Here is a 26299-nt window from a genome sequence, read left to right as displayed (position 1 = left end):
TTGCATTAATAGGATACTTGTAATATAAAAATAATAATAAAAAAAAAACATTTTACCACTTAAAATGGAACATTAAATTCTCTGATATAAAGAAATTAAAAATGAACAATTTACCCAGATAAGCACTGAAGAGTGGGTCTATAGGCTTTGTATGTTTTTCTGCCTAAGTTTTAACAGATTTCTTTCTCATAAAGTGTTTTTTTTTTACTTGAGCTCAAGGCTCTTACATTAATGTCTTTATTTGTTGTGCCTATTCCAACTCTCTAAAAGAAAAAGGATTGTATAACCAAGCGAAAAAATAATTGAAGTTTTATTATTTTATTTTTTTTAAGTCTAGGATAAAGCATTGCTGTTGCAGTGATCCTCCTATCCTGCAGGTGGCAGTAAAGATTTCTAGCGGTCGATGCCTCCGCCGCCAAAATGCTCATTTCACAGAAGAAATATTTTGCTTTTCGGGAGAAGAGCCCAACAAAGCGGCCCTGCTTATTTTCAACCAGAAAAGTGACAAAAATAATATTATTGCGAACCGAAGATGTACGCCAGGACAAACGCGGGCAGCACACATGGGGACTTTCAGGACAGAAACGGAGTGAACTACGTTTCTTCGACAGAGTCTTTCGGCCACTGCTCTCAATTGTTCTGGAAAAAGGACCCGAACGATTCCGGAGTAAGAAAGCCAGTTGTTCCCCCTCCGTTAGCTAGCCAACCCAAGCCACAAACACGCAGCCAGCAGCGGCGGAGACTCGCACTTTTCTTCCAGCAGTGACTGAAGTATTTGTTATCACACCGATAGTGTCCCTGCAGCGAAGTCCTGGCTTTTAACGCCGGTGCATCTCTGCCAGTAGCGCTGCAGTTTCCTCGCGAGCATCCGGCTAACCTAGCAACCCTCACGCTGAGCGCCTCCTGGCCTAGTTTGACCGTTAGCTGTTGGCTGCTCCCAGGCAGGCTAGCTGCTTTATCCACAAACTGCTCTAGATATCTGCGTGAACGTTGACGCGCGGTGCTATAAATGTGCAGCGAAAGGATGTGAAATTATGACAGCTTTGACATAACAACAGAGCAGACCTTTAGCTTAGCTAAAGCTAATGTTGGATACAGTTTTCTTTAGCCAAACATGAAGTATTGAAGGCAGAATGTTCTCTGCTGAACCTGTTCTGATGGTTTCTTTGCCAGAACCAAGAGGTTCTGCTGAAATCTGACTCCTGGATCCATTTAAAGGGCAAAATAAACACGCAGGTGGATGTGTTAAAGCCCCCTGTGACTCTGTTCATTCATGGCCGGGTTCTACTCACAGAACATCTGGACCCACTGACACCAGAGCTGAGTTTATTCCAGATTAGTGGAAGACAGTTCTGCTAATAGATCATATTTTGGAGAAGAGGGATATTTCCACTGAAAAATCAACTCACTTTATCCACCAGGCTACATAAGGAGAATCTGTATGTGACACAGATTGAGAATAAATATAATTTATTAAGTGCATTTAATACAGATCTAGATGAATGGATAACTGTTGTTCACATCTGTTAACTCAGGTTCCACCAGCTGTTTTCTTTTTCTTTAATTTCTTCTCTTCATGCCACCAAACCCTCCCTGGTTTATAGATATTAAACCCCACCTCCAGGTTATTACTGGATCTGGGCCTGCTTGAAGCTAAATATTCACCAAAAAAAAACAAAACTTTCCATTAAAGTGGACCGTCCAGGTTTTTTTTTCCCGTAAGACGCAGTTTCTTCTGGCTGACTTCCAACCCTGACTGAGACCTGGACCGGTGTTCTGTCAGACCAGCATACCTATAGTCAATAGACGTCAGGTTTGCGTTTATCCCTTTAGTTTTGTACGTAAAATAGACTTTTAACTACCTCGACGGGCATGTTTACCTTTAGTCATGTACAAAAAAGCTATTGAAGGTCAGATCTCCATATGCTACAAAAAACAGCAAAAAGTAAGTAATTAATTTTTTTGTACACGACTAAAGGATACACGCCCATCGAGGTAGTTAAAAGTCTATTTTATGTACAAAACTAAAGAGATAAATGGGGATTGACTCTGGGTATGCTAGTCTGACAGAACGCCGGTTCGGTTCAGGGGCTGTCGGATTTGTTTTGGGGGACCTACATCCTCCACCATCTGCCATGCTGGTTGTCATGGCGCTCTGTATTTCTTCAGTTTGTTCAGGTGTATCAGTCAGTGAAATCCTGATGGTCCAGATGTGGTTCTGTGGGAAGGTCATGAGCAGGTAGCTTTCTGTCTTCAATCTGTCCAGATACAGAAGCTAAAGGTAACAGAACATCAGATTTATGTGGAGAGCAAAGTGTTTTTATTAGACCTCGACAGTTTTCATATTGTTTTAGGAAATCATTTATGAACCTTTGTAAATAACTAATTAATTGTAGATATATATTAAATGTCTTTATTTTGCTGGGAAATTACCACTCTCTTTTGTGACACCAGCTATCTTAAGACTGGAGTTCTTCAACAGGGGGTCCGCGACCCCTAGGGGGTCCGCAACGGTACTGCATGGAGTTCGCAAAAGTTTTGATTAGACTTTTTTTTTAAATTCCCCCCTGCAAATTTTTCCACTAATTGAAATGTCTTTAAATCCACATTAACGTGAATTCAACAGACTGTAGTAAACAGATAAATGGAGGCAGAAGATGTCTTTCAGTCATCAATGCTCACATTCAGCGACACACAGGAGCTCTTTCAAGCTGGGCACTGTTTCATTCACAACACCTGTCCCATCAACCAGGAATCAAAGTAATCCCTTTAGTTAGTTACATTACTCCATCTGTAATAGAGTGACTATAGGACCAGTTTGATTGAACACTATTTCATACCATATATATATAATTAGGGGGTCCCCGCTCCATCTCGCCATCAGTTTGGGGGTCCTTGGCCTGGAAAACTTTGAAGACCCCTGTTATAGATATTATATAGGGTGTATTTTTTTTCATCAGGTTAATATTGTTTTATTTTCTAGCTCTAATTAAAGGAGGATCAAAGCAGCCAGTCTCTGCTCAGAGTTTTGCTCAGCGGTTCTTAGGCCAGCTCATTCAGTATCGCACTGAAATGCATTTTTCTGTTTCAATGTTTTCCGTATTGTCGGTCGCCTATCAGCCACCGTACTTTAGGTTAAACAGCAGCTCATCCTCTCCGAGAATGCCTCTGGTTTGTGGACAGAAACAAACTCTTTCCTCCACACTTTTAGTTATAGAAATACACATTTCAAGGTTTTTTGTTTTTAGACAAGAGCAAATTATAATTGATAAAAGATGCATCTAATGAGATATTTGTGAAGAGCTCCTATTGCTGTAAGCAGTGTTAAGTTATTAAATTATTCATTCATACTGTGTGTGCTCCCAGGATGGAGAGGAATCACTAGTAGGTCTGCAGTTAACGGTGCAAAACCAGAACCGAACCCGTTCTAGTTAATTCTGTGTTCTTTACAGCAGGGCTGTCAGGAAAGGACAGATGTAGCAGGAAATAAGCTTATGATTTAAATCATTCCTTAAATCTGCAAATATCTACCAGTTTAAACTGAAAAACGATCTAAAAATAAGTAAACATTTCTGAAGATGAGTGTTGTTGTCACTCATCTTAGCAACTAAAGAAAATGATCTGCTAATGAGTATTTCAGCCTTGAAGAAGGATAATAATTTTTTGATATTGTACACTTTTGATCTGATAATGGAGTTGTGTTTCGGTCAGGGGCGGCAGTGCGCTGCGCTCTGAGGAGGACCCTTAACCCCACACTGCTGCCTGGGCGCCGCACAATGGCAGCCCACTGCTCCCCAAGGGGATGGGTTAAATGCGAGAGGGAATATCTCCAATGTGAGTTCAATAAAGTGTAATTATTATTGTTATAAACTAAATGCAGATGATAATCAAAGGCTACATTCAAACAAACTAATCATTTTAAAACATGTTGGAAGGTGTGTCCGGTCCCTTAGGTTCTTGGTCTGTTCTTGATGGGCTGCGTTAGCTTTATCTGGCTGCTAGCTCCTCTAGCCGCTGATGGAACTGGTTGGAACCGGTCTGTGGACTAGCGGGTTCCCAGCTTAGCTCCGTATCAGCAGTAATCTCATCATATTTAGCCGCGGGAAAAGAAAACATCGATACTTCCTGTGTCGCACTGAGAGAGGTTTAGGATCGTAGGTTGACGTTCTGACAGGAGCTTCCACGTTGAGCATCATGTTACCTCTGTCAGTAGCTGTTTAATTAGTTTGGTTGCTACTATGTTCAGCTAATGTTGCTCCTTAAGAGGGCACTGAACTCATATGTTTGAGGTGTTTCCTGCTGATTTGTCCCTGAAATCAGGAATGATGTTCTGCTGAAATCATCTGGACATTATCACTACAAGACATTTTCTTTGGGCAAAGTTTAGTTTTTAAATATCCTGCCTGCTTTGTTTTAAAAGCTGTTCTTTAAAAATCTAAAACAGTTTGCGTAAAGGTTGCCCCGCCCCCCGGGTGACCAGGACCAATCAGAGGACAGTTTTCTTGCTCTGATGTGCTTCTGTCTTCTTTTCCAGCCGAGTTCTGCCATCAGCTGGTGCGACCAGCTGCCTCCGTCCTCCGCTGCCCTCTCCAGCTCCAGTCTCTCCTCCACGTCGCTCTCCAGCTCCAGTCTCTCCATGGAGTCCAGAGCACCGGCGCCTCCTCCCCCGCCGCCGCCGCCGCCGACCACGACGGCCTCCGACGACACGGAGTCAGACGAGAGGCCGTACGTCTGCGACCTGTGCAGCTGCGCCTACAAGCACGCTAGCTCGCTCCTCAACCACAAGCTCACCCACAAGACGGGAGACTTCAAGTGAGCGTTCAAGGCTCCTCGCTTTTCACCTGCCTCTACTTTTGGGTTTTCTCTAAACTGTTGACGCGTTTTCCTCAGATGCGACTTCTGCAGCAAGCCCTACACCAACTACATGTCCCTACGCAACCACATGCGAATCCACGGTCAGAAACGCTACATGTGCGACCTCTGCGGGAAGGCCTTCCGCCTGGCGCGGTACCTAAGGAACCATCAGAGGATACACGACGACGGGCCCAACCGCTTCGACTGTCCGTCCTGCTGCAAAAGCTACAGGACCATGCTGGAGCTGGCGCAGCACCGCTGCAGCGCCGCCGCCTCCAACCAGGTACGTCTCTGGAAGGTAGCACCGCCAGCGGCGAGGGATTGATTAATGATACCCGTGATGTCATGCTCATGAGTGTCGGTTCAGAACGAGGAGCAGCCTCCATGTTTCTGAGTGATTCAGCAGCTTCATGGCCGAACGCCCAACGCCATCACAACCCAAAACTTAACGATTTGGGCTGGTCAATTAATTATATTAGCCATATATAACAGCAACATTTTGGGTTGTTGTCTCACTTAATGAGAGTAAAATTATCATTCTAACTTCTGCCCTCCAGGTGGCTGCAAATAAAAAAAAAATATATTTTTGGCATAATCAGGTGATCTTAAGCACCGACTGGCTTTGCTTTCATCCGCGAGTCTGAAACGTCTTTCTGTTTCAGAATTGAGCTGAAAAATGTGAACCTGTTGGTTTTTATAAAGAAACGTCTTTAATGCTACGTTCAGTCCGCACGCAGCAGAAGCGGCTAGTTTATATGCAAAGTCAATGGCTGACGTGCATCAAGGCGCAGCCAAACGTCCCGCAGCGCCTCATTCTGACCATTTGATGCGCTTCACAAGCCGCAGCTGCTGGAATTGGAGAAATTAAACTTTTGGTGCAAAACACGCCACATCAACCAATCAGAAGCTGATCTGGGAGCTGGCAGGGAGACAGACACAGCACTGCTGATTAATTAGGATGTTAAGGGATATAAAAACTGACTAGCTAGCTTCATATTTCTGATTCTTTGCAAATTCTAAAGGCAAATCAAATAAAGGAAACTTATATTATTTAATATGGAAGCAATATTAGCCTCAGCATGAACTCTGCCTCCAATTGGCCCACTGGTCGTGATGCCTAAAATTAACCAATGTAATCAGTAATGCTACGTTCAAACACCCCGCGATAGAGGCAGCAGAAGCAGCAGGTCTACATGCAGAGTCTATGTTTGACGCACATCAGAAGGACCTGTGGTGCGTTTGGAGCAGCAGAAGCAGCGCATCATGGCGGGTCGAAGCAGCTGAAGCAGCGTCTCATAAGCTTCTGAGCATCTGACGCGCTTCACAAGCAGCAGCTGCTGTAGTTGGAAAAATTAAACTTTAGCTGCTGGACGCGCCACATCAACCAACCAGAGAAGCTGATCTGGGAGCTGGCAGGGAGTCAGACGCAGCACTGCTGATGCAGAGCGCTATGATCACTCCTCTGAAACAGTTTATTAACGACTAAATTAACTTCAAATGTAGAAACCTGCCCACAAAAAAAAGTTTGCTTTTATTCTAGTGCCTGTAGTTTGGATAACCTACATGAAAAACGTCTTCCAGCTGCGGTGAACAGTAGTGGAAAACCCCCAACGGGCGACCCGGCCGGAAGCTGATGCTGCTGGGGTTTCCCAGTGGCGCTCCGCCGCCGGTGTGTTGGAGTCTGAGCTGCTCCTGCAGAAAAATAATATTTGAAGGCAGGATAGTAATCTGGATTAACTGACGGCGCAGACCATGTTTGCAGGAGGACTTTCTCACTTAAAAATGATTAAACTACTTTTTACTTTCTCTGATCACAGCAGATATGGCAGTCAGTGTTTCAGGCAAAGAAAGGATAGGGTAGCTCCGCCCAAACCATCAGACCCATTTTCCACCACGCAGCAGAGATGCTTCAGCCGCGCGTCAGAACTAAACTGGTACAAGCATCAGAAATGAAGCAGCACGCGTGTTTTTCATGCTTCTGCTGCGTGCGGTCTGAACGTAGCGTAACCCGTAGAACAGACACTGTCTGTTCAGACTGGACAAGATCAGGCTGTGATTCAAAGGAGTTTCCTTTAAATCCCAGCAGAACCAGTTAGGGTTTTCCAGCTTTTCCTGGAAATTCCCAACGCCGTTTTCAGTAAGTTGCTAAAGGCTGCTTTTATCCATTTACTGATTAAAACCCAAACGGTAGAAGAGGTGGACGCAGTCGTAATGTTACCCTTCTATCATTCGTATGTAAGCTAATGTCTGATGTTTTTCTTTGACTCTGTCTGTTTCCCAGCCTTAGTTTCCAGCAGATTTCTAACTGGAAAGATCAGGCTCAGAGTCAGACCCAGATTAGGTTCAGTTCAGGGAAGCTTTAAAGCTCACAGAATAGAAAATAGTTCAGCAGATTTTCTGCACAAGTGTAGTAATCCAAACTTCTATGTCTGTGTTTGTTTTTGGTTGTTTGTGTGTGTGTTTATGTGTGTGTGTGCTTATGTGTGGGGTTGGTTCATAAGAACCGGTTCAACTGCCCGTCCTGCTTTAAGAGCTACAGAACCATGCTGGACCTGGCCCAGCACCGCTGCAGCGCCGCGGCCAAAAACCAGGTTGGTGTGAGCGTGAGTGAGGCTGTGTGTGAGGAGGAGGAGTCAGCAGGAGGAGAGGCTTAGCTTTGATTCGTCCAGCAGAACATGACATCAGCAGTCTGACCTGCCGCCTTTATCTGTCTTCAGCCTTTTTAAGTAACTAAACCAAAAAACCCAGAATGATGATGTGGAACTAAACTGTTTTGAAATTCCTAATATAGAAATGATCCCTGTTCCTCCCCACGTGTGGATTAATCAATGGATCATTATTTATACCTAAAACTATTACGTTTGTGGTGATTCAATTAATTTAGCGTTAATCAGTAAATGATCACTGAGTCTGGGAGCGGCCATTTTTGCCCAAATATAGTAGCCCCTCCCTCCTGCCATCTTCCAGCAGTGACGTCGCGGTGCGGTAAGCCTAGCGCCATTCTCCCCGCTTTCCAAGCTAAATCAATGGGAACTACTAGACACATCTGCAATCAACAACAATTATTGAAGATTTCCAGAGGACTTCACCATTGAAATTCACCAGAGCTATAGTGAAACTGACAATGCCCACGTGCATGGCAGCTGGATGCTGGAATACATCGGGAAAAGTGAAAAAAAGACTTATTTCACCTTTCTGATTCCTGATCCTCCACGGACGGGTTGGTCGTTGGATCGCCAACTTGAAGAGGGAGGATTTGCCATCGAACTTCTGGCCAGAGAAAAAACCCGTAATATGTAGCCAACATTTGGAAGAAGAATGTTTTCAAGATGACTTGGATAATAGCGCGTTGTGACAAACACCAGATAAAGCACTGGGACTTGATCAACAGCCGATACCGCACCGTCACTAACCAGTAGGTGGCAGTAGTGTTCTTTGACAAACATGGATGCCTCCAGTAAAGCACATTCACATGAAAATTACTCTGAATTAAAAACACTGATCATTTATTGAACAGGATGGAATAATTTTATTATTTAAAGCACTTTCAGAAGTTTGAATTCTGAATATGAGCGACTTTTCCTTTAAACTAAATGTGTTTAATGACGGGGTCCTTGTTAGTCTGGGCTGGAGAGGTGAACCAGCTGCTCAAGTATCCACATCGTCTCCTTCCTGCCGCTGAGCTCTGTTCTGAAGGAGCCTGAATCCTGCCATCATCACAATAAAAGGTTGATTAAAACCCATCCTAGTTAGTTTCTATGGTTACCGGTAATAATAATGGGACTTTAAAGCCGGGGTAACCATCTCCAAGCTGAAGGAACCATTCTTAAACGTTCCCCGGCCTGAATCAGATGCGTTCAAAGCCTCAGGTTTTAGTGAACGTCTGTGTGAGTGGCCGTGTTTGTGCGTTTGTGCATTTTGACACCATCTCATTTTTCTGGGTTTAAAGTATGCAGGGCTTAGAGAGGAAGAGTCTGAGACATGAGAGGGAAGCTGAGGCGAAGTCACCCTCATCAGTCACTTCTCTGTGATCTGCTTTGCATGGCTGCTGTGAGGACGGCAGGAGCGATGGATGTGTATAAAATTTCTGCTCTCTTTCTGTTTCTTTGCTGGTCTTCAATCCAGACTGGCGGTCGTCGATCCAATTTCTCTGCGACTCCGCGCCGTCAGCAGCAGCAGCAGAACAATGCTAACTCGATGATGCAGCCGCAGCATGGAGGACACGCCCAGCAGGAACCGCTACCCTCCCACTGTGTGGCAGCCATGGCCCAGGGCGGGCAGGGGGGCGCTGTGGCTGGGCAGCCAGTGCCGGACCCTCACCAGGTACGTGGGAGCATCAGAGGAGGACTCCTCAGAATCACGGCGGCACGCTGAGGGGGTTCTGTTTCTGTCCCAGCAGGGCCGACCCAGCCCCGTGTCTTCTCAGAGCGGCCAGCAGAGTATGAGGAGCTCATCGACCAACAAACACGCCCCCCCCCCTAATGCCGCCCCGTCCTCCTCCTACTCCCTGCTGCAGCCCCTGGTGCCTGAGGTAAAGGAGATGAACTCGGGATACACTAGACTGAGCGCCAACCCCATGGTAGGAGAGTACCGCCACGCTTCTGCTTTCTGCTGCGCCTCCCCGCTGCTTACTAACACATCATAACAACCCTGATCCATCACAGTAGACATGCATTAAACCTGAAAAATGAACGAATTTTTGCATCCAGGAAGCTTTTTCAATTCAAAATGTCAGAAAACATGCAAATTGAAATGGACGAACGGGTCCACCCCTTTGGAATGGGGGTCGTTTAGCTTCTTTATTAGCCTGCAATGCCCCATACCTGTCTATGTCTCTGAAAGGGGGGTCGTTAAAGGGAAGTTTTGGCTTGACTGAAGAGGCGAGGTGCTCCTTTCTAAGGGGGTGTGGGTTGTGATAATAGCGGGAAGGAATCAACTCAATTGCTGAAAGAAAAAAGTTGGTTTGAGAGGGGTGTGAAGGAAGCCATCTATGTTAAGAAATAAAAACAACCTTAAACAGAGGGGGGGGGACTCAGATTTCAGCTTTCAAAAACCTACAATGCAGCGATAGAGTTGATTCCTTCCCGCTATCATCGCAGCCCCAACCCCTTTACTAGGGGTGTAAATCACACCCATAACGGAGATTCAGTTCAATATCAATTTCCTGACCCAACGATTCAATTATTTTCAATACTGAAGAATACATGACCATACCATTCGATTCGATTAATCGGTTAATTATTTTTTTAACCTTACAGGCTAGACAATGTTTCAAATTTGAAATAAATCAATAAAAGCTGTAATATCGTTATACATTTTATTTGAGAAACAACAGTAAATAACAGAAGTAGCAAAGTTGTACACCAGCTAGGCCTATGAAAACCTCATTCACTGAAGAATAATAATGCCCCTGCGACATCAATTCTGAAAGGCTTTGCATCAAAAAATACTGCGAGCGGAAAGGGGGTAGTGGGTAAAGGAAGCGAGGTAGGAGGGCAAAACAGGTTTAACGCAACTGCAGCGCGGGAGACAAAATTACGTCCAGCAGCAAAATGATAAAAATAGACTGGAGGGAAGAAAAAAAATCGATGCATCGATACAAAATTATTATTATTTACACCCCTACCCTTTACAGGAGAACAGAAGACCCCGCCTCTTCAGCCAGGCCAACAATTCCCTTTAACGACCCCTCTTTCAGTTTATATTTGAAGGCTTTCTTGCTGTGCGTCATATTCTGGTGGACTCTAGGGGGCAGTGTTGTTCCTGCAATCTTCTAACAACACATGTAGAAGTAGACATTACTCTTTCTTTCTCTCCTAATTTCTTTCCAAGTGTTTCGTTCCTCCGTCATGTTTTTCTGCGCCTTAATGTCTCTGTAGATTTTAAAATTTTCCTGCGTGTGAAAATCCATATGCTTTGATCTTTCCCTTTCCTGTTTCTTTGATGTTCTTTGTTCTTTTATTCTTAGTTGCTCAGTAAATATTCACACTCAGCTAAAGTTTGGATTTTCAGGTTTAACTTTTCCTGGAAAAAGATGTAAAAGGAGGAAGAGGCATCATAATAACAATGAAATGCTTTTATTTACATTCCAATTAAAATAATTAGCAGATGTTTTCATGTCCTTCTCAATAATAAGAAACCTGATTATCTGTTAAAATGATCAGAGCCTTTCTCTGCCTGCTGACCAGCTTCTTTCTAATGTTTCATCTCTTCCTCTGATCTCCGGCTCCTTCAGACCAGCCTAGCAGCCTCTCTCCATTAAGCCGGGCGATCGCTGTCGATCTTTTTGCCTTTTTTGGGCTGATTTTCCAGTCGTGCCAGAATTTTCGATCGGGCCGACTTTCAGCCTGATGGTGCGTGGTGTAGTGTACAGGGGGTAACGAAGGGCGACCACCTCCCAGTCAGGAATCGTGAGGTCAGGAGAAAATCATGTTTGAAATTCAGTCGGCCGTCGTAAGGTGGTCTTTAGCAAATCGCTCAGCGGGCAAACAAGGATTCTTCTTCCACTTAGAGGAAAACCCGGAAGCATGGCAGGGGTGCAATGAGTGAAATGGAGTTCTGTCTGTAAAATTGACAGACCGTAGTAATCACATTTGCTCAGCCATGTCTTTGTCCAAATACGTTGTTGCCTTTTCTTTTTAGGGCTTTCAGCACAAAATTGCCCAAATTGCGCGTGTGAGCTTCATGTTCCTCTTCTACTGGTTTGGCTTCCGGATAGATGAGTCTGAGTAGCGCCATCTCACTGCGGAGCTCAGTCCCATGTGGTTTTTAGACGTGCAGTGGAGAGCATGGGAATAGAGCGGAGTGCCGCGGATGCCGCTCAAAGTAGAGCCAGGACGCTCAGAATCCGCTCCGCGCTCTTCTTCTTTTTCCTGCCGCTCTAGCGAAATCACTCGACGCTCGCTCAGATTTTCAGCAGAAGGCATTTTCTGACATTTCTTTCTTCCAGTAATGATGCCAGGGCCCTGCGACACACGACGTTTGATTTAATGATGTGACCGATACATGTGGATTGTCTTATTTAACTGGCCAGTAAATTATCGCACTGTTTCCCAGCTGGGAACAGAACACCTCACCCCATTCATGCTGTCCCGCGTTTCCTATTTAATTAGTCATTTATTTCACGAGACTACTTTCAATCAAATAAATGGTATTTTACAAATTTTATAATCCAAATTTGTTAATTGACATTGTGAGCGCATCAGAGTGAACTGGAGTGGAGCGAAAGCCCCTCTGCGCTCCACCATATTTCTTCCGCTCCGCTCCTCCGCTGTCTCCACCCGCCTCTCCAGGCTCCGCTCCCATGCTCTGGTAGTGTGAGCAGGTAGATCGCATCAGAGCGTCTGGTTGCTCAGTGTGAAGACAAACATGTTGAGCTGTGAACTCGCATCCTGCAGTTTCATCCTACGGTGTTATGATCATGCAGCTGTAGCTGAGTTTAACGATTGAAAAAATTGTACAATGCCGGGTTTAGCACCTGCTCTGTTCGGTTGCAGCTGCTAGAAATCTGTTTCTAGAACATTTGGTGCTTTGAAAGGAGACATTTTTATTGTTTCTCCACCTCTTTTAGCTGTTAAAAAAAAATTTATATTAAACCCTCAGAAATAAAAACTTCTTAACCAAGTTTTATTTGCTTAATGAATTTTGAGGTCTTCCTGTTATCCAACTCTTTATACAAGGTTTCTGAGGGTTTTTTAAATTAAGGCCTTAATTGGCAATAAAATTCATTGGATGTGATTATCATGGCATTTAGAATGCTTTATTTAGTATAAAAAAAAAAAAATATATATATATATATAGATATATATAGATAGATATATAGATAGATATATATTAGGGCTGTCAAAATTAACGCGTTAAAGCGAGATGATTAATTTCTGGAATTAACGCGATACTTTTTTTAACGCATTAACGCAGTCTCGCCTGTTTTACCCACAATTGTCCGACATGAGCGAGATGGAGGAATCAGAAGAACCCGTTGGCCCGCTGGATGGACAGTTCGAGTATAAAAAAAACAAAGACGGGACAATAAATAAACATGTTGTGGTTTGCTCAAACTGCAAGAAGGACTTTACATTTCACTGAAGCACTTCGAGCTTTAATTGTCATCTTAATGCAAAGCGTTCATTTGTTGGCGCTTCAACATCAGGTGTTACGATTGGCATGAGTCAGACCGCCCTCACCGAACGCCGGGCATTAAGTAACGGTCCGCTTTACATTCAGGAAATGTTAACCAGTTAGTTTGCCTTAACAACTGGCTGAAAGATGAATAAATAAAAGGTAAAATGACCTCATGTAATTGTTTAAAAGTCAAGTTGTGTGTTTTAAACGAAAAACATTCAATTCACCCATCTTGTATTTGCTAAAAAAAAAAAAAACAGCAACGGCTGAGTTGCCAAAATTGTTGAGAATTAAATTCTCTGCTGTCATTAATAAAAACTAAATGTAATACCCATCTTGCTTATCTTTCTGTTCTGAAAACAGTCAACAGAAAATGTGTATTTTTCAATAATATTTAGGCTAGTGATTAATCGAAATTAATTCAAGAAACTTTGTGATTAATTAGATTAAAAATTTTAATCGTTTGACAGCCCTAATATTTATATATAATGTATATGTGTATGTATATATGTGAAAGTCATGGTATTTGTTGATGGCTATAAAATAATTTCTAAGAGCATCAAAAGAGGATTAAAAAGCATTAAATTAGAGTTACTCATTCGTGTATAAACCCTGTTATAACAGCGGCGTCCTGAAGGGCGGCTTCCTGGCTGGTAGTTTCCAGTACTCCCAGTTACCTGCAAAGAAAACGGCGGTGAAATTCCAGCTGACATTGGGATTGTTTGTCTCTGTGACGGCTCTCTGATACCATCTGCTCTCACTCCTCCATCTTTGGTTACCTGATCAGGAGCCGCTTGTCTTTCCCTCTGATCAGAAACATTTCTCTGTTCTCAACTTTGTCTGGGATTCAGGATCAATGAAGCGTAGCTGGAAGCAGGTGATGCTCTGATCAGTGACCTATCAGCCTGATGGATCACTGACCCTCATCCAGCTGGGTTTAGATTTCCTTTTTAATGACATGTTCAGTGTTGCTGCTCTAATAAATGATATCTGCTATATTTATATCTATGTTCATCTTCAACTCTTTTTGTAACGATCGTTATGTGAAGCCCGACGCCTTCACTGGTTTAAGGTTAATTTCGTCGCCGTCGTATCGGATCCATACGCCCAGTGGTCCAATGGGGATGTAGCAATTAATCAGGTTAATTGATTATTTAATTAATCGTTAACTAATTTAGTAATCAATTCATTGTTAACTGGAGTTTATCTGGTTTTAATGTTGACCTGGAACCATTTCGCCACAAAACTTTTTTCTAGTTCTCATATTAATGAATATAAAAACAATGAATTCAGGAGCTTAAAGAAAAGCATGTTTCACCGCCATCAGAGCTTAACTAAACTAAAACTAATGCTGATATGTTGCATCACTGCGCAGGCATCATTCAGCTGAACATTCTTAACACCAGTTTAAAAGGATGGATTCTGAATGTGGAGATCTGTCTGGATCCAAACCCAGCAGATCGAAATGTTTATGAAACTTTTTAAGAATTCAGTATTTACCGTCCCCTGCTTTGAAAGAAACCTATTTTAGCCAGTTGCCTCCCAGTTGCTGTTAACTGGTCTTCCTGTTGAACTGGTTTTTGTTTCTCTCTCCTTGTTCCAAGCTTCCTCTTCTTCTGCACGTTTGCTTCTCTGCAGCATCAGATAAGCTTCTAATGTTGACATGTTTTCCTCATTCATCCGGTTCTCTCTCTCCTCCCCTTTCTGACGCCGCCCCACCCCGCCCCTCCCCTCCCCCTCTCCCACCTCCCTTCCTTGCAGAAGCACCAGGACACTTTCTCCTTGGCCCCCCAGCGGCCGCTCCCCACCATCAACCCCATAGGCCACTCTCTACATCCGAACGGAGGGCCGTCGCTCAAGCCCTCCCCCGTGCCACGGACCATCCAGGCCATGCCCTGGGAGCAGCGCTCCCTCTACAATCAGTGAGAGCTCCTCCTCGCCAACAACGCAGCCTCTTCTTCCACCCTGCCCCTCCCACACCCACACATGAGGATGGAGGACCCCTGAATGCCCCCCCACCCCCCGCCTCAGCTTTCTGGACCTCTCCTTGGGAATGCCGTGTGTGGGAATGGGGGAGGGGCCCCGTTGAGAACTAGTTGAGATTGATTTCTAAGTAGTTAGGTTGAAAACAATGTGTTGCCTTGACCCTCATGTATGATCTATGCCATGTACTGGATATAAGTTAAAATGTCTTTACCCCCCCACCCCCCCATCCTGATGACAATTTATGTCCCCTTCCTCTTTTTTCCCCCCATAGTTATGAAAATATCTATCCTTCCCTTTATGAATAGTGCTCCCAAACCCTTTTTCCTTTTGTTGAATGAGGTAGAACGTTTTCTTTTGTTTCAGGAGCCAATCCCAAATCCAGAACAAGAACCAAGTGGTTGTAAAATGTTACAGATTTCTTCCAGCGCTCCAGTGCGTCTGTGTTTTTGATAAATGCAGATCCTGGACAGTAAGGAAGGCGAAAGCGGTGTTCCTCTGGCGTGCTGGAGAGCGGCCGCCGTGTATATTGTGCATCAGGAATCCCGTCATGTCAAAGCACTGGGACCACAGCTAAAGGGGGCCACGTCCTCGCTGGGCGTTACGACGCGTCTATGATTCAAACTGACTGTTACAGAGTTTAGCTACAGAGACGTACTGCTGCTCCATCGGCCCTGATTCTCAGCCAGGGACCCCCGACCAGAGCGGACCGGACTGAACTCAGCAGCGCGGCCAAAGCCCGGCCTTCAGCTTCAAACCTAGTCTCTGTATTTATAAAAAAAAAAAAAAACTACAAAGAACAGATTATTGACTGTTGGTCAGCAGCCAATCAGGATTGACTTCTGTTAACTTTAGTCTTTTTGTCAACTGTTGAATTTGATGAATAATTCATGGATCCAGCATGTAGTTAGTTTATCTCGCTAACATGATGGTTGTTAAAAATACCCACAATTCTGCTGTCATTGTCTTTCCTCTTTTTAAAGTTGTTTCTATTTTTTATTCCTGACATGTTTTCATTGTTGCTTTCTCTCTCCTTGTAAAGTGTCTTTGAGTATTTAGAAAAGTGCTATACAAATAAAAAATGTTTTATTATTATCATCACTAGGCAATGATTGAAGCCTTAACGTCTGGTTTTAGTTTATCGGAGACGATCGACGAGTAGAAACATGGGATAAATGGTGTAAAATTTATTTTTTGTTGTCTTTAAGTGGGCCTTCAAAGTTTATGCAAAGATTAAACTAGGGCTCATTTTAGATTAACTGAATTAAAAACAGACCATCATAAATGTAAAGAAGCACGAGACGAAGGGAAAAAAGGTCAAATCAAACATCAGAGGCGACCAAAGCTCAGCAGCTGAATTTGAGTAGAAGTTTAAAGAAACAGTAAAGTTTTCTGTTGTGAAGTGAATCACATGCATGTTCTGGAAGGAACGAGCGTCTCACCTGTGATTGGCTGCATCTCATCTGTAATGCTGCGTTCACACCGGACGCAGCAGAAGCAGCGAGTTTACATGCAAAGTCAATGGTTGACGCGCGTCAAGGCGCAGCAAAAGGTCCCGCAGCGCGTTTTGAGCAGCAGGCGCAGCGCTTTGGGAGCATTTAAGCATCTGACGCGCCGCCAACACGCGGCTGCTCCAGATGGAAAAATTTTACTTTTACTGCTCGACGCGCCGCGTCAACCAATAAGAGAAGCTGATCTTGGAGCTGACAGGGAGAGAGACACATCGCTGATGACACAGAGCGCTGTGATCACTCCTTTGAAACAGTTTATTAATTAACTTAAAATGTAGAAATCTGCCGTCAGAATATGTTCGCTTTTATTATCCTGCTGCCTGCAGTCTGGATTATTTTGATGAAAAACACCTACCAGCCGCCGCGGTGAACCACGAGGAGGCGACCCGCCCAGAGGCTGCTGTTGAATGGGATCCTACCGACAGCGCACCGCTGGTATGTGGGGGTCTGAGCGGCTCCGACAGAAATAATATTGGAAGGCAGGATGGTAATCTGGATGAACTGACTGCACTGATTAAGTTTTCAGGTGGATTTTCTCACTTAAAAACATATTAAAACTACTTTATTCCCACTGATCACAGCAAATATAGCTGCAAGGCAAAGAAATGATAGCGAAGCTCCGCCCAACGTGCGTCAGACACACTTTTGCACCGCGCAGCCAGAGCAGCAAAGCTGCTTCAGCCGCGCGTCAGAACTAACTGGTACAAGCAGCAAAAATGAAGCAGCAGACGCGATTTTGCTGCTCCAGCTGCGTCCGGTGTGAATGTAGCAGTAGTGGGCGGCTTAAAGATGTGCCCATGCAGAAAGCCTGCAGAATATATCCGAAATGTGTTGCCGTAATGAGCCTCTGAAGTATAAGGTTAATTTATTGCTGGGACTGTAAAACACCATGATCATGATTATGGGGTACAATAATTGCTTACATCATACCTTTAATATTTATATTAAATAATTATTTAATCGGTTGTGATGATTTCCACAACATTTAAATTAAGAATTTTACATCAAGCGAATAGGGTTTTTAGTTTTTTTACATACACTTTTAGCCACTAGGGGCGCTAGACCTCCCGCCTAAAAGCGTCTGGTAGGTCTGCCCTGAAATTCAGAATTCAAACTTTTGAAAGTACTTTAAATGTGAAAGTATTACATACTGTTCGATAAATTATATGTATTTTTAATTAAGAGTATCTGTTCACTGCAGGGTGTTGAATTCATGTTAATATGTATTTAAAGACATTTTAATTAGAATAATATTTTTAAAAAGTTTAATCAACCAAAACTTTCGCGACCCCCCTGCGGTACCTCCATGGACCCCCTGTTGAAGACCTGCATTTACTGCATTCAGCTCCTTCTGAATCGCATGAGGAAGACAGTCTGAGTTTTTCCAGCGAGCAAAGACCTCTCTGGATGGATGTGGTTGCTACTTTAGCGTAGCTTTAAACTGGAAATGTGCTCAGAGTCTAGCCATTAGCAGCTGTGCCACCAGCAACAAGAAGTGAACAGAAAGTTGTCTGTCTATTAACAGGGGTTTACCTTCAGAGGGGAGGGGTTCCAGTTACATAATCAACATTTGATCCCCACATCCCCTTTAATTAAAATATTACACACTGATGATGGACAGCTCCTATATTCTCTGCACCCTCCTTCGAAGGAGGGTGCTGTTATTATCCTGTTCAATAAATGATCAGTGTTTTTAATTCAGAGTAATTTTCATGTGAATGTGCTTTACTGGAGGCATCCATGTTTGTCAAAGAACACTACTGCCACCTACTGGTTGGTGACGTCACGGTGCGGTATCGGCTGTTGATCAAGTCCCAGTGCTGTATCTGGTGTTTGTCACAACGCGCTATTATCCAAGTCATCTTGAAAACATTCTTCTTCCAAATGTTGGCTACATATTACGGGTTTTTTCTCTGGCCAGAAGTTCGATGGCAAATCCTCCCTCTTCAAGTTGGCGATCCAACGACCAACCCGTCCGTGGAGGATCAGGAATCAGAAAGGTGGAATAACTCTTTTTTTTTTTTTTTTTTTTCACTTTTACCCGATGTATTCCAACATCCAACAAAGAATAATTCAGGTATTTTTTACATCTACTTTATCGTGTTCAGTTACTCTATCGTTTCATGTTAGCGAGTAGATGCAAAAGATGCATGAACAATTTTTATTCAGTGCAGATCAGGTAATTAGTGTCCATATGGATATTATAACAATTATACTTTTAAGTAGAAAGTCCTAACTTAACATTTTTATGCTTGCATATTAACCATAAATACTGAATAAATTGCGGTAGTGAATTAGCTAACATTATTTTGGAAGAGAATTAGGGCCACTGAAAAAAAAAAAGTTAACTGATTTTAAAATTTTATTTCAGTTTAGTATGGGAAAAAAAGTCATAATTCTGACTTTAATCTCAGAATTCTGACTTTTTTTCCTCAGAATTCTGTATTTAATCTCAGAATTCTGACTTTTTTTTTCAGAATTCTGACTTTAATCTCAGAATTCCGACTTTTTTTCTCAGAATTCTGACTTTAATCTCAGAATTCTGACTTTTTTTATTCAGAATTCTGACTTTAATCTCAGAATTCTTACTTTTTTTTTCAGAATTCCGACTTTTTTTCCCCAGAATTCTGACTTTAATCTCAGAATTCTGACTTTAATCTCAGAATTCCGACTTTTTTTTTCAGAATTCTGACTTTAATCTCAGAATTCTGACTTTTTTTTTTCCAGAATTCTGACTTTAATCTCAGAATTCCGACTTTATTCTCAGAATTCTGACTTTTTTCTCAGAATTCTGACTTTAATCTCAGAATTCCGACTTTAATCACAGAATTCTTACTTTTTTTTTCAGAATTCTGACTTTTTTTTCTCTCCAGAATTATGACTTTATCTCAGAATTCTGACTTTTTTTTTCAGAATTCTGACTTTAATCTCAGAATTCTGACTTTTTTTTTCCAGAATTCTGACTTTAATCTCAGAATTCCGACTTTATTCTCAGAATTCTGACTTTTTTCTCAGAATTCTGACTTTAATCTCAGAATTCCGACTTTAATCACAGAATTCTTACTTTTTTTTTCAGAATTCTGACTTTTTTTTTTCTCCAGAATTATGACTTTAATCTCAGAATTCTGACTTTTTTTTTCAGAATTCTGACTTTAATCTCAGAATTCTGACTTTTTTTTTTCCAGAATTCTGACTTTAATCTCAGAATTCCGACTTTAATCTCAGAATTCTGACTTTTTTTTTCTTTCAGAATTCTGACTTTAATCTCAGAATTCCGACTTTAATCACAGAATTCTGAAAAAAAAGGTCAGAATTCTGACTTTAATCTCAGAATTCTGACCTTTTTTTTTCCAGAATTCTGACTTTAATCTCAGAATTCTGACTTTTTCCCCCCAGAATTCTGACTTTAATCTCAGAATTCTGACTTTTTTTTTCAGAATTCTGACTTTAATCTCAGAATTCTGACTTTTTTTTTCCAGAATTCTGACTTTAATCTCAGAATTCCGACTTTATTCTCAGAATTCTGACTTTTTTCTCAGAATTCTGACTTTAATCTCAGAATTCCGACTTTAATCACAGAATACTTACTTTTTTTTTTTCAGAATTCTGACTTTTTTTTTTCTCCAGAATTATGACTTTAATCTCAGAATTCTGACTTTTTTTTTTTTCAGAATTCTGACTTTAATCTCAGAATTCTGACTTTTTTTCCTCAGAATTCTGTATTTAATCTCAGAATTCTGACTTTTTTTTTTCAGAATTCTGACTTTAATCTCAGAATTCCGACTTTTTTTCTCAGAATTCTGACTTTAATCTCAGAATTCTGACTTTTTTTATTCAGAATTCTGACTTTAATCTCAGAATTCTGACTTTTTTTTTTTCAGAATTCCGACTTTTTTTCCCCAGAATTCTGACTTTAATCTCAGAATTCTGACTTTAATCTCAGAATTCCGACTTTTTTTTTCAGAATTCTGACTTTAATCTCAGAATTCTGACTTTTTTTTTCCAGAATTCTGACTTTAATCTCAGAATTCCGACTTTATTCTCAGAATTCTGACTTTTTTCTCAGAATTCTGACTTTAATCTCAGAATTCCGACTTTAATCACAGAATTCTTACTTTTTTTTTCAGAATTCTGACTTTTTTTTTTCTCCAGAATTATGACTTTAATCTCAGAATTCTGACTTTTTTTTTCAGAATTCTGACTTTAATCTCAGAATTCTGACTTTTTTTTTTTCCAGAATTCTGACTTTAATCTCAGAATTCCGACTTTAATCTCAGAATTCTGACTTTTTTTTTCTTTCAGAATTCTGACTTTAATCTCAGAATTCCGACTTTAATCACAGAATTCTGAAAAAAAAGGTCAGAATTCTGACTTTAATCTCAGAATTCTGACCTTTTTTTTTTCCAGAATTCTGACTTTAATCTCAGAATTCTGACTTTTTCCCCCCAGAATTCTGACTTTAATCTCAGAATTCTGACTTTTTTTTTCAGAATTCTGACTTTAATCTCAGAATTCTGACTTTAATCTCAGAATTCCGACTTTTTTTTTCAGAATTCTGACTTTAATCTCAGAATTCTGACTTTTTTTTTTTCCAGAATTCTGACTTTAATCTCAGAATTCCGACTTTATTCTCAGAATTCTGACTTTTTTCTCAGAATTCTGACTTTAATCTCAGAATTCCGACTTTAATCACAGAATACTTACTTTTTTTTTTTTCAGAATTCTGACTTTTTTTTTTCTCCAGAATTATGACTTTAATCTCAGAATTCTGACTTTTTTTTTTCAGAATTCTGACTTTAATCTCAGAATTCTGACTTTTTTTCCTCAGAATTCTGTATTTAATCTCAGAATTCTGACTTTTTTTTTCAGAATTCTGACTTTAATCTCAGAATTCCGACTTTTTTTCTCAGAATTCTGACTTTAATCTCAGAATTCTGACTTTTTTTATTCAGAATTCTGACTTTAATCTCAGAATTCTGACTTTTTTTTTCAGAATTCCGACTTTTTTTCCCCAGAATTCTGACTTTAATCTCAGAATTCTGACTTTAATCTCAGAATTCCGACTTTTTTTTTCAGAATTCTGACTTTAATCTCAGAATTCTGACTTTTTTTTTTTCCAGAATTCTGACTTTAATCTCAGAATTCCGACTTTATTCTCAGAATTCTGACTTTTTTCTCAGAATTCTGACTTTAATCTCAGAATTCTGACTTTTTTTTTCCAGAATTCTGACTTTAATCTCAGAATTCCGACTTTAATCTCAGAATTCCGACTTTAATCACAGAATTCTTACTTTTTTTTTCAGAATTCTGACTTTTTTTTTCTCCAGAATTATGACTTTAATCTCAGAATTCTGACTTTTTTTTTCAGAATTCTGACTTTAATCTCAGAATTCTGACTTTTTTTTTTTCCAGAATTCTGACTTTAATCTCAGAATTCCGACTTTAATCTCAGAATTCTGACTTTTTTTTTCTTTCAGAATTCTGACTTTAATCTCAGAATTCCGACTTTAATCACAGAATTCTGAAAAAAAAGGTCAGAATTCTGACTTTAATCTCAGAATTCTGACCTTTTTTTTTTCCAGAATTCTGACTTTAATCTCAGAATTCTGACTTTTTCCCCCCAGAATTCTGACTTTAATCTCAGAATTCTGACTTTTTTTTTCAGAATTCTGACTTTAATCTCAGAATTCTGACTTTAATCTCAGAATTCCGACTTTTTTTTTCAGAATTCTGACTTTAATCTCAGAATTCTGACTTTTTTTTTTCCAGAATTCTGACTTTAATCTCAGAATTCCGACTTTATTCTCAGAATTCTGACTTTTTTCTCAGAATTCTGACTTTAATCTCAGAATTCCGACTTTAATCACAGAATACTTACTTTTTTTTTTTTCAGAATTCTGACTTTTTTTTTTCTCCAGAAGTATGACTTTAATCTCAGAATTCTGACTTTTTTTTTTCAGAATTCTGACTTTAATCTCAGAATTCTGACTTTTTTTCCTCAGAATTCTGTATTTAATCTCAGAATTCTGACTTTTTTTTTCAGAATTCTGACTTTAATCTCAGAATTCCGACTTTTTTTCTCAGAATTCTGACTTTAATCTCAGAATTCTGACTTTTTTTATTCAGAATTCTGACTTTAATCTCAGAATTCTGACTTTTTTTTTCAGAATTCCGACTTTTTTTCCCCAGAATTCTGACTTTAATCTCAGAATTCTGACTTTAATCTCAGAATTCCGACTTTTTTTTTCAGAATTCTGACTTTAATCTCAGAATTCTGAAAAAAAAGGTCAGAATTCTGAGATTAAAGTCAGAATTCTGACCTTTTTTTTTTTTTTTCAGAATTCTGACTTTAATCTCAGAATTCTGACTTTTTTTTTCCAGAATTCTGACTTTAATCTCAGAATTCAGACTTTTTTTTTTTCCAGAATTCTGACTTTAATCTCAGAATTCTGACAATAAAAAAGTCAGAATTCTTAGATTTAAGTCAGAATTTTGAGAATAAAATCAGGATTGTGACAGAATTCTGACTTTTTTCCCCAATACTAAACTAAAATAAAATTAAAAAATCGGTAAACTTTTTTTTTTCCAGTGGCCCTAATCTTCTTCCGTACATGAAAGCTGACAAACAGTGAATTTATTTTCTTGGTTTAATTAGTTTCAATCATGGTGAAGAAGGGAGGGGCTCTCCAAGTCTTTTAGGAGTCTTCTATGCAGGGTTGAGTTTGGAAGAAAGTCCTGATAATAGATCATAGACCCATAGAGAAAAGCCATCAGGGAATTACAGATTTAATACAGAAGTGATAATTTACTAATAGCCTTTAAATGTTAGGAATACTAGTATCCTCAGATTCCTTTCTGTTTCATTTATTTCTCCTGCTTTTCCTAGAGCATAGATAAAGGAATGTGTTTATATTAGTGAGGAAGAGCTAAAGGAAAATCTGATCCGTCTTGTGTGATTTTTCTGTTGTTGCTAATAATGGATGTGATCTTTTTCTTTGCTTTCGTGTTGGTTGGATCTCATTAGTGTGGATGAACTCTGAACAGGTCCTGCCTGCTCAGCCCCATGAACATTTCTCACATCCACGAACCAACCCTGTCTGATCAGATCTAACAACTGTATCTTAGTTAGCTCTGGAGTTTCAGAGAAGCTCTGGATCACATGGCCCTTGTGTTGACGTTTGAGCTTGGCCTGTTTTTCAGTGTAGTCCTGTTTCTCTGACTGACTAACTGGATGTGCTCTCTTCACCCTCTGACATGGGAGCTGGCTCGGAGCTCGTCTGCCTGGCTGTGTGTTTCCTGGACGGGGCCACCTTTTACAGCTTCTCTTTGTATCTAGGCTTCTTTTTCTATGTCTGCTTCTGTCTCCTTGAACCCCAGTGGGCCTCAGCAGATGGCCACTCACACTGAGCCTGGTTCTGCTGGAGGTTTCTTCCTGTTTTCCTTAGATAGAAAACTTGGATGATCTGGTGAACTGGAAAGTGCCTTGGTATGATGTGTTGTGAATTGGCGCTATAGAAATAAACTGAATTTAATTTAATTTGAGGTAACACGAGCGTGATCAATATTGACCAGTAAAAGTGTTTCATTTATCTCCTGTAGGTAATATTTGGGTCAAACATCACACGCTCTGCCTTTAAGGTAAAAGTATGTTTTTATAAATGCAAACGAGCCTCATTGGAGCAATAATTCGTATTAATTGAATATGTCTGTGCAGTAAATCAGTTTATAAATGAAGTTAGTTAGATAATGCTTTCTGCATCTGATAACTGCTTGATTATCTGAATGAATAAAGTGTTACAGAAATGTGCTTCATAGAAAAGGCATAACTGGGAATCGATGAGCAGAGAAAACAGCACTGAACCCCACTTTCTTTACTGTCTTTCAAAAACACATTTTTCTTCCCCGCATGAAACCAAAGTTATAAGAAACAAATTTCCAGCAAAGTTTTTTTTATGTGATTATTTCATTTAAAAGACCTATTGGTCAACAAATGTTGAAAGAAGGTTTTGGAAATGCGGAAAACTCTTCAGTTGGGTGGGTTTAGTTTTCATTTTTCTTCTCTCAATCTTGGCTGCGTTCGTCATCATCATCATCCCTCCTGCATAGTTCTGATCTCTGAAGAAAAAGCTTCAGTCATGCTAACTTCCTCCTGTTTAAGGCTTATCTGTTAAAGTTACCATCAGGGTTTCCTCTGCTCTGCTTGTGATCAGCAGTCTTTTCATTTCAGATCTGTAAACCTGCAGTGAGGAGAGAATCAGCACCTCGCTCTGCGTTTCGTTTCCGGCAGCCCAGTTTCAGTTGATCTGTTTACATTTCATTCCTGCTTCTCCTCCAGTCAGATCAGATCTCTGTTAAAGCTGAGATTCACTGATGGTCAGAAAAGATTAACTGAGTTTTCATTGGTTGGAACTATGATGAGCTACAAAATAAAAAAAAAAAACACAATCGTGATTCGCAATGTTCCCCAACAAACTGCTTTACTCCATAACTCACTGCCATACGTTTCATTTTCTTCTTTTTGGAAAGAATCTAATACCTGCAGATGGATTTGCCCCACTTCTCATTCGGCAGCTTTATGTCAGTGGGAATTGGAAGTTAGCAAGGTTTTAAAAGGTTATTTTATTATTAAGGACAATTAAAGGGTTGATGGTTCGATTCCCATCTTTCTCCCTCTCTTTAATCACCTTGTTTCCCGTCCATTTCTGCAGTAGAAATGTTTGTTTTTCAGTTGGCCTGTGAGCTTCAGCCGCTGGACCCATGCTTGACCTGTTCTGCAGGTGGTGATGCTGTAAAGAGCCTGAAATGTAAACAACGGGTGGATGGATGGATGGATGGATGGATGGATGGATGGATGGATGGATGGATGGATGTGCTGATCTGCTAAAGCTGGATGCTAAAACCTTTTCAATTATATTTCTCCTCAGCAGCTAAATTCCTGCCTGGGTTTGAAGCTCAAAGTCAAAGTTTAGAAGCTCAGATGTGAATCAGTGTCTTTCTGTTGCTTTTAAATTAAATCTGATTTTTTCTTAATTGTCAGACAAAGATAATAATAATAAATAACAATGTAGATGATCCTGGATGAGCTATTAATACCAACTACTTCCGCCACTTTCACTTTTTCCCAAACAGTCTCTAAATTGAGCGTGCGCGTGACGTGCGCGCGCATACGAAGCAAACTACTCAGCCGGCACGCGCGCCTTTGTCACGCGGATTGCTCGCCATTCGGCTCTCGGTCGCGCGCGCTTCTGGTGCGGATCGCAGCGAATTAAAATCTAGAATCGGATGGGAGGAGAGCAGGACCGCTTCGACCTTCGATTATTGATCAGAAACTGTTTGTCATTTCGATGCGCGGCTCCGGTCCGCCCCTTTATTTACTGATCTCCGCTCCGCTCCGGTTCCGGGCTTCTCCGCATCCGGCACCTGAGCCGCTCAGCTTCCCTTTGTGGACGCGCGTATCAATCATTTCTAACCACTGATAGTCAATCAAACAGAAAAAACATCAATATCCGCAGCATGATGGACTTAATAAGGCGGGAAGGCTTAATTAGTTTAGGAATGTCCTTCAATTAATTTCTATAAAACTTATAAAAATGTAGTGACGTGTTTCTGAGTAAAATATGTAATAATTATGCTGTTTTTTTGTTTTTGTTGGTAATAATGTTACTTTTTAAAGATGAAATAAAAGATAATGAGCAGGAAATGTTAATAATTAAAACTTGACATTAGATTTGAATACATGGTAATAAAGAGTTATTTATATAAGCAGATAAATCGCTGTGGTTCTGTTTGTCCTGCAGAGGCTGAAGGCCTCAGTAAGGAAGGCCTCTGCC

The 26299-nt window shown here is 40.8% G+C and overlaps 1 protein-coding gene across 6 annotated transcripts; it reads left to right on the top strand.

Moving 5' to 3' along the window:
• The first annotated feature begins 406 nt into the window (after window positions 1-406).
• Window positions 407-15386, top strand: LOC119771531 (zinc finger protein 646-like). Of its 6 annotated transcripts, none has more exons than XM_038267574.1 (7): window positions 407-667; window positions 4535-4812; window positions 4891-5137; window positions 7356-7445; window positions 8980-9177; window positions 9251-9385; window positions 14740-15386. In XM_038267574.1, exons 1-7 carry the CDS (start codon window positions 533-535, stop codon window positions 14899-14901), a joined length of 1245 nt encoding a protein of 414 aa, XP_038123502.1. In that variant the 5' UTR covers window positions 407-532; the 3' UTR covers window positions 14902-15386. The 6 variants fall into 6 exon arrangements, with proteins under 6 accessions (XP_038123502.1, XP_038123501.1, XP_038123500.1 ...); XM_038267573.1 differs by having other exon boundaries at window positions 408-667; window positions 14737-15386; XM_038267572.1 differs by having other exon boundaries at window positions 408-667; window positions 9251-9433.
• Window positions 15387-26299: the final 10913 nt, after the last annotated feature.

Source organism: Cyprinodon tularosa, unplaced genomic scaffold, assembly GCF_016077235.1.
Source record: "Cyprinodon tularosa strain WSP-4 unplaced genomic scaffold, ASM1607723v1 ctg678, whole genome shotgun sequence".
In the NCBI taxonomy this organism is placed as follows: Eukaryota; Metazoa; Chordata; class Actinopteri; order Cyprinodontiformes; family Cyprinodontidae; genus Cyprinodon; species Cyprinodon tularosa.
This window is presented reverse-complemented; position numbering and strand designations above follow the sequence as displayed.

Bases quoted from the DNA above. Each gene is read 5' to 3' on its own strand.
- LOC119771531 (XM_038267570.1), top strand. From the start codon at position 533: ATGTACGCCAGGACAAACGCGGGCAGCACACATGGGGACTTTCAGGAC. The intron at 668-4,534 runs GTAAGAAAGCCA...CTTCTTTTCCAG, and splicing joins AGGACCCGAACGATTCCGGA to CCGAGTTCTGCCATCAGCTG. The intron at 9,178-9,250 runs GTACGTGGGAGC...TTTCTGTCCCAG, and splicing joins CAGTGCCGGACCCTCACCAG to CAGGGCCGACCCAGCCCCGT.